This window comes from Aplidium turbinatum, chromosome 7, assembly GCF_918807975.1.
Source record: "Aplidium turbinatum chromosome 7, kaAplTurb1.1, whole genome shotgun sequence".
Taxonomy (NCBI): domain Eukaryota; kingdom Metazoa; phylum Chordata; class Ascidiacea; order Aplousobranchia; family Polyclinidae; genus Aplidium; species Aplidium turbinatum.
The window spans coordinates 19,184,004-19,196,897 of NC_137478.1; the positions used below are offsets into that span (position 1 = coordinate 19,184,004).

At 39.0% G+C, this 12,894-nt stretch overlaps 1 protein-coding gene across 1 annotated transcript; it reads right to left on the bottom strand.

The window, feature by feature from the left end:
- Nucleotides 1-4,706: 4,706 nt before the first annotated feature.
- Nucleotides 4,707-11,884, bottom strand: LOC145773809 (caspase-2-like). The gene is made up of 2 exons (XM_082584937.1): nucleotides 10,849-11,884; nucleotides 4,707-4,990 (listed from the first exon to the last, which is right to left on the bottom strand). Exons 1-2 carry the CDS (start codon nucleotides 11,882-11,884, stop codon nucleotides 4,707-4,709), a joined length of 1,320 nt encoding a protein of 439 aa, XP_082441063.1.
- Between the last annotated feature and the right edge of the window lie 1,010 nt (nucleotides 11,885-12,894).

Sequence of the window (12,894 nt, forward strand, 5' to 3'; positions counted from 1 at the left end):
CCTTGTGGTTGCAGTTCCTAAGTCGAAGAAGCCCCAGGGGACCCGAAGAGTTACCGTCCAATCTCACTGCTCTGCATCCCCTTCAAGATCCTCGAGAAACTCATCTACGCCCGTGTCAAACCAATAATAGATCCGCAGCTCCCCCGTGAACAAGCTGGTTTCCGACACGGACGATCAACCGTAGATCAGGTCACACTTATGACCCAAGACATAGAGGACAGCTTCTCGGCTAAGAAGAAGGCTGGCGCCGTGTTTGTTGATCTCACGGCTGCCTATGATACCGTATGGCATAGCGGCCTTACCTGCAAGTTACTCTGTCTGCTCCCTGACAGACACATGGTCCATAAGATGATGGAACTTGTGCAAAACCGCAGTTTTACCCTCACAACCGGTAGCGGTCGTCGAAGCAAAATACGCCAGCTTAAAAACGGCGTTTCACAGGGCTCAGTCTTGGCTCCTGTCCTGTTCAATATATACACCTACGACTTGCCCCCCACCATCTCCAGGAAATATGCTTACGCAAACGACCTGGCACTCAGCAGGAAACTGGCAGTCAGTGGAGAGAAACTTCAACCAAGACATGCAAACACTATCAGCATACCTCCAGAAATGGAAGCTACAGCTCAGCAAGTCAAAGACAGTGTTGGCGGCCTTCCACCTTAACAACCGGGAGGCACAGCGTGAGATAAACATCAAGATTGATGGGGTACGCCTGCCCTAGTGTGCCGAACCTACATACCTCGGCATAACCCTGGACAGGTCACTCACGTACCGCCGGCACTTGAAGTCACTGCGCAAAAAACTATCTACACGCGTCGCACTTTTGAGGCGATTGGCGGGTTCCGGCTGGTGAGCTGATGCTAAAACTCTTCGTACAGCTACCCTAGCTCTTGTTCATTCCACCGCTGAGTACTGCGCGCCGGTCTGGTGTCGTAGTTCTCACACCCACCAGATTGATACCGCCATCAACGACGCACTGCGTACTGTGACTGGATGCCTGCGTCCCACTCCAATGGACTGCCTACCCATCCTAGCAGGCATCCAACCCGCTGAGCTACGCTGTAAAGGAGCCACGATTTCTCTCGCTCGCCGCGCTTTGGACCCCGACCATCTCCTTCATGCAACATTCAAGAGACCACCACCTATAAAGCAGCGGCTGAAATCAAGACGCCCCTTTGTGCTTGCCGCACAACAACTACTTAAGAACGCAGAAGAACTTGGTTTAAGTGCGAAACACTGGACGAACCACATGTGGAACACGGAGTGGCAAAATCACACCTCCACGCTCCGTGACTTCATACCCAACGTCGATCCCCGTCCACCAGGGATGTCCCTTACAAGGCTTGCGTGGGTCAGGCTAAACCGCCTGCGAACTGGCGTCGGCCGCTTTCATTCGGACATGCACAAGTGGGGCCTGGCTCCCTCATCAGAATGCGAGTGTGGTGCCACGGAACAGACTGCAGATCATGTCATCCACCACTGCCTAACCCACCGGCCTCCTCACGGTGCGCATGGTCTGAGGGTCCTGGACGACAAGACTGCTGAGTGGCTGAAGATTTCCTGCCCTCCAATCTAGCCTGGAAAGATCGCTCATACGCCATCATCATCATTGTTTCAAAATCTTCTATGAAGCTTTCCGAAGGCAGAGTTTGCTTCGGCCAGTCTGCACTCTATTTCCTTGTCAATCTTAGCATCTGAATATAGGCCTAGTGCATTTTAGGTATGAAACTGTTGCACTACATTGAGTTCCGATTTGTGAACAAAACGTAGGCTTGCCATAGGCCTACGTCCCGATTTAGCTGAGACAGTCCCGATTTCAAGGCTTTGCCACGTTGTCTCGTCCGGTTAATTAGTTTGTTCCGGAATTTTCAATTTGAGATTTGCAAAAAAAGTTCTTTAATTAGTCATTTTAGCAATTCTTTCTCTAGTGAGTCTGCGGAAAATTTCAACAAAATGTTTCAGAAGCAAATGATCAACATCGACTTCCTTTTCGATGAGCTCGTTTTAGTGAAGAACTAGGACTACATGTCTGAGAGTGAGAGGAAAGAATCATGGCAAAATGCAACGACATCTATTAAACAAAAGTGGATCCAACTGTTCCAAACTTTTATCAACAAAAACATAACCATTTCAAACTTTCAAAAGCTTGTCGAGTTTGTGTTTTGTTTGCCTGGGACATCAGCACCAGTTGAGCGTATATTTTCAAATATGAACAATATGTGGACTGGTGACAGGTAAAAGTAAGGAATTTCTCACTCAAAAGAAAGGTGGACAACTGGAAGGTCATAATAAATGTTATGACAAAATTTGATGCACCCACAGCTTGAGGTCTACAGCTATAAGCTATGTCGCATGTGCTACTCAGGTTCAGTTTATATGACCTGCCCACGTGTGTACAATGTGTGTAGCCTACCGCCAAAATAAATGTAACTTAGGAAATATGTGATATCATATCTATTTTAATATTATTCAAGTCATGATAATGCAGGGAAAAACTTCACGCAACACCGGCAACGGTAAGTATAGCCTCATACTGCTGCAGTAAAGTTTTGCAGATTTTCTAGCACCCACAATTTTAACAAAATATAGCAATTCATTTGATGAGAATGAATAGGCTATAACTAAAAGCAAAGAAAACATTCTGCAGTTTTTTTAATTTTTGAACTTTATAGTAACCCTCCATTTCTCAAACTCTCAATCCCTCCATTTCTCAAAAAAAAATCAGTATAGTGAGTCGTCCCGGTATTCCACTGCAGGCTACCTAGTGACAGAGGCCAAATGTTAGAACAGAATGTCAAAGTTCTCCTCACTTGCAAAATTGATGTTGATTTGACATGTAGGCTAGTTAATTTTATGAAAAGATAAAATCGAACACTGTAGCCTTCCGTAGGCTACTTTTGTAAAAGGTGTTAGCACAGAAAAATATTACTGTATATTAGGCCTGATTCATTTGCTCATAAATATTAGGGTTGGTAGAAGCTTTTCCACTGTCCCTAATAAATATTGTTAAGTTCGTTTGTTTTCGTTGGTGAATTAGGCCTAGATATATTGGTAGTTTGCCTATATTAATTAATTAGTTGCATTAAGTTCTTTTGTATTAGGCCAACATTAAGTTCATTTGCAATTTTCAATATGCTACGGATTTGCATTTCTAAAAAATGGCAAGCCTAGCATTAGTTAGACATTTGAGTTCTTCTTGTGATTTTGAAGTGAAATAGCGTAAATGTTTAGGGTCGTTGTTCGAACATGTTATTGTTCAAAGTAGGCTACATGTAAAACCTTGTAGGCCTATGCAAATTCTTAATTATGAAAATAAACATCAACTTGCTGCTTAAAAATTAAAGTCATAAATTGCAAATAGGCCAAGTTAGAAAGATAAAAATAGCAAGGTTTTATTACAAATGCATAATGCATTTATTGGATAATGTGCAAATTTTGAACGTCATATAGACATAAAGCAAAGAATTCCTAAAACCAAGCTAAATTTTCGTGCCAACTTAAATATTTGTGTTTCTGGAGTCCCCCCCCCCCCCCCCCCAATCAAATGAGTCACGCTACGCCACTGGCTCTGTCCCACTGTAGATTGACAAACAATACAGATAAACCAGTCGAAAACTGGTTTATCGCACTTTTTGCTGACATAACACACTGAATAAGTCATTTATCAACAAACATATAACAATTGAAACACGTAGGTTAGTGCTGTGCCGAAAACTACAAAACGCTAATAAAGAGAAATAATTACATTTTGTTCAAATCAAAGTTATTTTAGGGAAATCTGTACATTTGATTGTTGATACGTCACAATGGTAGCCAATCTCTGAAAACAAAAGGAATCGCGAATTAGGCTACCCATGGCCACCTGGAGATGCGGCCTGATTTGTCACATTTTGCAAATTTTGATTACAGCTACTGTTAGTGCTTGACTGACATTTTTTGAGATGTTTTTACTTTTTTGCGGTTTCCTAATGACATAAAACTTTTTTGTTGGCTTGGGCAAGCAATAGCAAATGAGAAAAAGTAAGTTGAAAAACGCAAAGTCAGACTGTTATTGAAAATTAACAATCTGACTAAAATCTTCGAAATCAAATTTTCTTTGTTTTTCAACATGTGAGGATGTTAAAACCTATTGTGTCATCTGAGGAAAAGAATAAAGCAAGCGTAAAAATCTAATTTTTAGAAAATTTTATTTAAACGTTCGCTCAAAGTTAGAAAAACCTGGAAATATCTGCAAAATGTGACAAATCAGGCCGTATCTTTTAGGTGGCCATGGGCTACCTCAAATAAGGTAAGGTAACCCGCTACGCAAGATACACGGTGAAAAAAATGCCAAATGAAACTACCTAGACTGCAAATCCAGGGGCGCCGGAACGGTTTTTGACTTGGGTGGCAGGATTATGAAAAAAGGGCACTTTTGTTGCTGAAAGGCCAATCCACAGAAAAATTGAGGGCAGGGGGGCATTTGCCCTTCCTGCTCCCCCACTTCCGGCGCCCCTGTGCAAATCAGTCGTTTTCTTACATCGATTCCTAAAGTAGGACACCAGCGCCCTTTCTAACGTCAAACCAGGGCTCATTATTCTGCTATGTAGCTGACGGTGCTTGCTAACGAAATTAAACTTTTGTAGTAGGCTATGTTTAGGAGACTAAACGAACAAAACAATTAAAGCATTAGGCCTACCATAAGAAAATGACATTGCGTAAATATTCTATAAATCTACAGTGATATGAGCTTCATCTTCTGTACCATTAGGTTGCTTCCGAAATATTCCTGGGTATAAGTAAAGCTTTTTGCATAAAGTACTATGAAATTCTGGCGATACTGTGGTACATGACAGCTTTGAGTGATCATCATTGGCCTTGTTTAGCACAATTCCATTGGTAATGGTAAGTATTTCAGCTAAGTCTTTGTCTTTGGCATGCGTAGCAACCGCCCGAACAAATCCTTGTATAAAAACACTTCCGTGTTGAGTATTTCGAATAGCGATGTCACCTGAAATGTTAATTTTATATAAAGATAACAATAGGCTAAGTTTGTCCCAACCAGCCTGCTGACAAGTAGGCTACTAGAGAGAGAGAGAGAGAAACCTTTTATTTTGTCTGTTGCGACAATAGTACGGTACAATTATACACATTATACAATTATACTACTAGAAATAGGCTTACTAGCCTGCTGGAAAGCTACAGCACACTAGGCTATATAAACGTTCAAGAAATAAATTATTGAAATTGTTCTGTGGCTGCGAATAAAAAAAAATGGAATGATACGCTGACTTAAATTTTAAACGAAACTTCTACCCAATCCAATTTTAATTTGGTCACACACAAAGTGTGCATCTTAATAAAATAAAAATATTGCTCCTAAAACTTCCGAAAAAGTGATCAAAACAAGGTTATAACTAGCCTATTGGTGCAAATTTTCTTGGGGTAAACCCCCCACACCCCCATTCCATTTCATTTATTTGGACATTAAGTTTTGCATAGCATTGTTCATTTATGTTATACATTTTACTTTGTTAAAACTCTGGTCCTTTCTCAATTGTTTTCTAGATCTTCTTCTGCATTTTTGGCAAAGCTTAACTTATTAGCCTAATTAGTTTTTTCTTTAAAATCTTAAAAAATGTTTACACTTTGCTAAACTGATGAATGTAAATTGTTTTTCCATATTGAAAGAGTTTGCCGCAATTTCTAGTCTTATTTTTAAGAGGAATCACTAAATATATATAGGAGCCCACTAGTTGATTTCGGGTGGGGCTCGAAATGGTGCTCACACGGCCCTGTTTAAAGGAGCCAATTAGTGGCCAGCTATTACAAGGCAATTGTAGCTATTCCTTGTTTTGTTTGTCCTATAAGCCTAATTAATTTTTGTTAACTTTGTTTTGTCAATAGACCGATCCATCGCCTAGCAACGTTCAGCCAATCAGAGCGCATGAGAGCAAGCTATCTTCGCTGGCCAATTATGTAGCATTGATTTTGTGCAGTTTCTGTCACGTTTATGCTGTTTTCGTGGTGGTAAATAAGAGATTTAGTTATGGCACTTGCAATTTTGACGACAAATGCAAAGATATCACTTTCATTTGCTTTCCTAAACCAAAAACAAAATTGGAAGACTGTTTACGTTGGATCAAAGCATATGGTCGGCTTCATGTACAGCTAAACGTGTCAAGAATTAACCTTTGAACATTCATACGTTTGTTCAAAGGTAGGTGGTAACTATACTATCTAGAATCTGAAATTGTTTGCAATCTTATCAAAACAGAAACTGTCTTACAATGCTGCATCAATTGCCTAAACAAGCTACTAGCTCTGCTGGGGGGTAGGCTATATAGCCTACTGATAGACTGATTTTAATGTTTATTTGTGGTGGTGGTTTTGCAATGTATTAAAATACAATAAATACATGAAGTGTTACCATTTTTAGCATTTTGTGGATGGAAAACCTTCTGACATACATCCAGACCCAATTCCAGCTGATGGAATGAAAGTACGAACAACTCGAAAGAGCCGAAAAAGAGTTCTGCCAGATATGTCTCATGACAATGAACAAGATGACCATGACCATGTACAAAAGAAGCAAAAAAGTATTTCAGAAGCACAAAACAATGATAGGTTATGATTATCCATGACATCTCAATTAGTCATTTTGCAATGGGTTAGGCTAATTGGTTTATTTCTTGATTTGTATGAATTAATTACTGGTAGCTTACGGTACTAGGCTATTGGTATTATAGGCTATGTTTCGGTTCCTTTTTTTATCTTATGCAACCATTAAATTTAAACAACCATAGTTCACAGGCTATATGCTATTCATTGCAGAATCATGGAAGCTGGTAACTGAAAATCAAGCTTTGAAAGAAGAACTTTGTGCTCTAAAATTGCAATATGAATCGCAATCTCTTCTTTTGCTACAATTGCAAGATGGGTCATTTTTTAGTGCAAGTTCCATTTTAAATTCTCCTGTTAATGAATTGTTTGCATATTGTACTGGTTTAAGTCATGCTGTCAGGTGCAATTTAAAACCCTGTTTGATTTTTTGACGCAAAATGCCACAATTGCCATTAAATACAAAGAATGCAAAGAAAAATGTTTTAAATTGTCTTTGTAAAATCAGCCACTTTTGACTCTTTGCAGGCTAAGAAATGGGTTTCATTTAAAAGATTTGGCTTATTATAGATTTAATTTTTCACTCCAGTGAATTGTAACAAATCAAACAAACAAGGTAGCAGTTGCAGCACAGCACACCATCCAGGCTATGTAACTTCTTCTATAAAAATATGATCAGCTATTTAAAACATTGATAACACTGCATGGCTGTGGCTCTAACAACCCAGTTAAATTGTGTCTTAGAAAACACTATTTGCAGCAAGTTTCCGATTTTAAGTTTTTTAAGACATCTCAAATAGGTATTTGCTGTCAAACCTGCAAGTACAGCAAAAGAAAATTCTACTTCTAAAAAATCATAGCATAAATGTGACAGAAACTGCACAAAATCAATGCTACATAATTGGCCAGCGAAGATAGCTTGCTCTCATGCGCTCTGATTGGCTGAACGTTGCTAGGCGATGGATCGGTCTATTTCATGTTCTGTCCGTTATTATGCACTTTTTTAAACAGCGGATGAGGCCGAGGGAGGCCCACTTGTAGATCTATAATGTTCTTGATATGACATTCGCAGTGCCGGATTTACCATTGCTCACAAATAACCTAGTCCTAGGCTAATAATAATTAAATTGTTAAATTTCAATGTTAATCCAGACAGGCAATGAAGTGAAAATGTTATCTGTGTAGGTGCGAATACCTCAGATAAATTTTCGAAGTTCTAGCCGGCTGAAAAGCTATAATACACTGTAGGCTATACAAACTTTCAAGAAATAAAATATTGAAATCTTTCTGTGGTTGTGAATAAAGGCTGAAGCCTAAATATACAGGCTGAAGCCTTTACATTTAGACTGAAACTTTCAGTCCTCAAGACGTGGGGTCTCAAAGCTTGAGATGTTACGACGTATGTTTAAAAACGTTCAAAGAGACATATTTGTAGAAACTTTCACGTTGTAGGCTTATAACGTGAAAATTTCTGGCAACCAGTTCTAATGAAGTAGGGTAAGTACCTATTCATGAACACTTGAACAAGTCGTAGCCTAATGCAAATTAAATTTCTAGTGTGTTTATTTTTTTATGAAAATAAAACTGTAGGTCTACCACGGTTTAAAGGTTACATTTTCAACTGTTTGCAAATGGCTTGACTGATTCATTAAGGAAATTATGTGCTAGTTTTTAACGGACGATTATTTTTTTCACTTCTTTCGTCCTCCACTAGCTTTGAAAAAATCGTACGTTGCAGCCTACATGAGACAAAACTACAGGCATAGAGCACATTGATTCAAAAATGAGATATCCTAAATTGTTCAAGTGTAGATGTTTGTAATTTACTGTTGAAAAGCCTACTTTCAAACTGTTTTTTTTTTTTCATAGTGGAGTTTACTTGATTCCTTCAATTTGTTTTATTTCCGGCCATCACAACACAACGACAAACAATATATGCCAAACACAATCCCTGGCCAAACATAGCAAAGGTAGTCTAGAAAAAAATAGAAACGACTAAACGGGAACTTTATAACGTGCATGACACCAAAACAGGACAATCAGTTATCAGTTTAAAATATGGCACGGTCGCAACACCTTATCAAAAAGATTTTATATCTTTTCTTCGCCCTTTAGCCTACTGCCGAATTGGACCTAACAAGGTTCGAAATAGTTTGCAGCCTATGCTCCACCACACATAAAGATTTAGATTTTCTGTAACGTTGACAGGGGGTTCAAAAGAAAGCCTATTGAACAGAGTAGCTTATCAGTCGTTTTGACTTGTCTGTTTTGACAGCATCACAGCACAATAGACTAGGCTACTATGGCCTATGGTCAGGAAAGAATATTTTTATAGCATTTTTACATTCAACTTTAGGCTATCCCTCACCAATCACTTTCGCAGATTACGAAATGACATGGCCTCAGTGGCCTAAAATGATAAATTGATTGTGGGAATATTTATTTTCGGATAAAGCTCGTTTGAGAGCTTAATCCTGGCAATTTCGTATAATTTGTTTGTAGAGGTTTTAACCCTTTGACACATAAATTGTCGGCCCGGTCACCAAGATTGTCTGAAAAAAGTTCCTGGGCTGTAGTACTGTAGTAGGCTCACAGACTGGCTAAGGCTACGGTATTTTTGTCTGTGTATTATTTCATCCTCCAGAAGCCATTAGAAGGAGAGCAGTCCTAAGAATGTCTTGCTAAGTGCACAAATCGAAAGCCAAACCAAAGTTGTTTGATCTTGGTAGCCTATATGGAAACTTGTCTGTTTAACAAAAGTAAGCTAGGCCTATAATGTTTAAAACAAAGGAAATCGGTCAACATGCTTTAGTTGAACAGGCCTAAATTCATGTCAGTGAGTAGTTTTATCAGTGGCGTATTCTCCATGCATGCAAGGCATGCACTGCATGCCTTACAGTTCTGATGAAATCAGAAATCTCAAATCTTTCAGGAACAACGAATTTATGCGTAGAAATTGAAAATGTTAATAGCAGAACCTCCTCGCTTTTAATTTTAATATTTGAAACAACTGTTCGTTTTCAAAATTTGGCAACTTTGCTAACCCTGGCAACTCTGCATGCTGAGAAGAGCTCAGCATGCGTTGATAATACAAATTTATTTTCCTATTCGCCGCTCTTTTAGAACAGCGTGGCGCAAATGGAACCAAGGCATGCAGATTTGAAATTGCATGCAAAACAAAAATCACGATCTCGAGACAGAGTTGCCAGATTGGTCTTTTTAAGGCCAAAGTTCCGAAATTTGGGGTTTTTAAAAATTGTTTGGCCGGACTATTTTTGTTTGGACGCTTGGTCTTTTTTAGTTTTCCGATTGACATTTGTTTGGCCTTTTTTTTGGTGCTCATAGTTTACGTCCTTGCGGTTTTCTACTGTAGATAGTAGGCTATGATATACTTGAGACCTAAGCACAGCAGTTTAAACGCTCATCAAGAAAACAGGTCGGGTGTATGCTGATTGCTGAAGGCCATACACCGCTGCATAGCGCTTCAAGTCCGCTTTCCTGCAATGCACGATGAAGATGTAAAATTAAGACATTGGATTCATGGTGCGTTCCAAACCTCATTTTTTGCAAAACAGTTCAAACAATTATCAGCTAAGTAAGGCTCAGAGTGCAAGAAAAGCTATAAAATCTAAGACAAATTTCAAAAATTTTCCTGGGGGGCATGTCCCCCAGACCCCCCTATACTGGCTATCAGTAGCGTAGCCAGGAATTTTGAAAGGGGGGGGTTTTGACGACCCAGCGGCGGGGGTCTGGGGGGTCTCCCCCAGAAAATTTTGAAAAATTACTTTGAATTTGGTGCATTCTGAGAGCATTTTCAACAAAAATCTGGGTATGAATATTCCTGTAAAATGGTGCTGTCCGGTGGCATAGCGAAAGGATAAGATCATGTTTTCTTCGGCATTTTTCGGAAATAAAGCTAAGTCTCTATGTTTTCTTGATGCTAATTCCTGGCTGAGATATTTGAATGTTTGGTATTGGCAAAACTCGCTCTTTTAATGCAGTTTTGTTTAAAATTTGGCAATTTTTTTTAGACTGAAAGCATCATTCTCAATATCGTGACGTCACACGCGTGCCAAAGGGGGGGGTTGTAACCCCCAAAACCCCCCCCCCCTTGGCTACGCCACTGCTGGCTATGACCCTCCTTCCATTGCATGCCTAAGAAAATCAATCAGGATACGCCACTGAGTTTTATAGTAGGCTAGGTTACCGTAGTTTATTGATTTATTAGCAGGCTTATTGTTATCTCACCTGGTGACGTAGCGTAACCGATTATCATGTCAGATGAAGAAGGCAAGCGACCGTGGATGTGTTGACTATCCCTGGCTGTTGTTAATGTTGCGTCGTTGCATTGCCTAGACAGCGATTGGCTTGATTTGGGCGATATTCCATGTGTCACATGGCTTCTGCACGCTTGAATCAGAAATATTTTAGGTTTGTTTTGTAAATACTGACAATTGGTATTGTCAAACATTTTAAAAATTGATTCGGTAGATACAGTATTTCCATCACTTCCATAGATTACTCCATTCCCTCCATAACTCAGCACAGCTACAAAACATGAGTCAACAAAACGGTGCTTCGTTTTTTGAGAAAATTGTTTAACTTCAGTTTTTACACCGTCAGCAGTCAGGTTTTCTGCAATAATCACTTCATAATCAAGTTGTTGAAGCATAGTAGACAAGTTTCGCTGATCGATGTCATTTCCCTCTCTGTCGGGAAATCCTCTTCCTACAAATCTTCTCAGCGAAACTATTAACGCATACCCTCGTGGTCGTGACGTCATCTTGTATGCTTTGTGCTTTGTATTGGAATAAAAATCGAGTGTCGTCCTTTCAATAAACATTCTATTCGGCTTTGGCCCATCGTCAACATCTCTCATACTTCCAACGAGTGGTTGGAGATGCGCTTCGTCATATTTGACCAAAATGAAATGCTCTGGGTTTTCAAACTTTTCGGTACCGGTAGGCCTACTACGGGTGTAATCTTTCTTTTTTAATTCAAAATTTTCAAGATTACTTGCCAAATGATCTTGATTGGAATAGCGCAATGCATCGTTGAAAGTTTTGAAAGCAAAGGGGCCTCTTTTCGGAAGAATTCTCAGCAATAAAATATTCTTCTCAAAATCTGTGGATTTTGAAATTATCTGTTCTGCTAATTGTTCAGACAATATTTCTTTTTCAATCAGATACTGAATTATTTCATCGGCAAACATGTTTCTTACAAGTATCATGCGATTTCGAACCAAAATCGTTTTGTGAATCTCGTGCATGGAGTGAAGGTTCATATTTTCCCTATCAGTTTTCGCAGCTTGCTACGATCTGAATGCAACTTAAACTGGCTACTGTAACCTTACCTGCAAACGATATATTTAATAAGTTTCCAACAAGCTTATAAGCTAATTACAATTAACCTTTTTTGGTCTACACAAGATATAGGCTAACTCCAAGCTGTGAGCTATGTGAATTACAGTGATAGAAATTCTCTGAAATTTTCAATTCTACGAGAACGGTTAAATTCAAATAATATCGGTTGCTGGTGCCAGTGTTGCCATTTTGCTTAGAAAAAAGTGTTGGATTTGATAATAGCATGATGACCTATAAGAAAGTGTTTATGCTGCATAAGCAGAATAAAAATCATCCTCACTTGTAGAATGCCTGTGTAATGTCATTCACACACAATTTTCGGGAAAGTTGATGGCTTTGGGGTACGTAAACTATACACCACACTGAATTAAGCTAAACTTGAAAAATTTCTCTTTCTTTATGATAAAAAAATTAACCTAAAAAAACTTAATTCTTTTCTCATAAAATATATATAAAAAAATTAAACATTGTTGGAAAAACGATCTATTTGAAAGCAACAAATAGCCTACCGGTACTATAAATTACAGCACATAGGTTCATTTGAAATAACAATGAAACTTTTTCCACTTGATTGATTTGGTGTTGCGACCGTGCCATATTATAAACTAATTTCCCTGCTTTGGTATCATATGGCATGCACGTTATAACGTTTGCATTTTGTCGTTTCTACCTTTTTTTAGACCTCTGTTATGTTTGGCATATACAGTATTGCTTTTCGTTGTGATAGCAGAAATAAAAACAAACCGAACAGATTGTGGGAATCTTTATTTTTGGACAGCGAAAGCTTTTTTTAAAAAGCTTACGTCGGTTAGTTTGGCATACTTGATGAAACTTTGAGCCACCGCCAAAAACTCGCTTCTTGAGATCGACAGTGAAGTGTTGTTTACGGGAACGCTCTTCTCTCCTCACCAGGTGTCGCTAAATGGTGAGC

Bases quoted from the DNA above. Each gene is read 5' to 3' on its own strand.
- LOC145773809 (XM_082584937.1), bottom strand. From the start codon at position 11,884: ATGAACCTTCACTCCATGCACGAGATTCACAAAACGATTTTGGTTCGA. The intron at 4,991-10,848 runs GTGAGATAACAA...TTAACATTTCAG, and splicing joins CGGTTACGCTACGTCACCAG to GTGACATCGCTATTCGAAAT.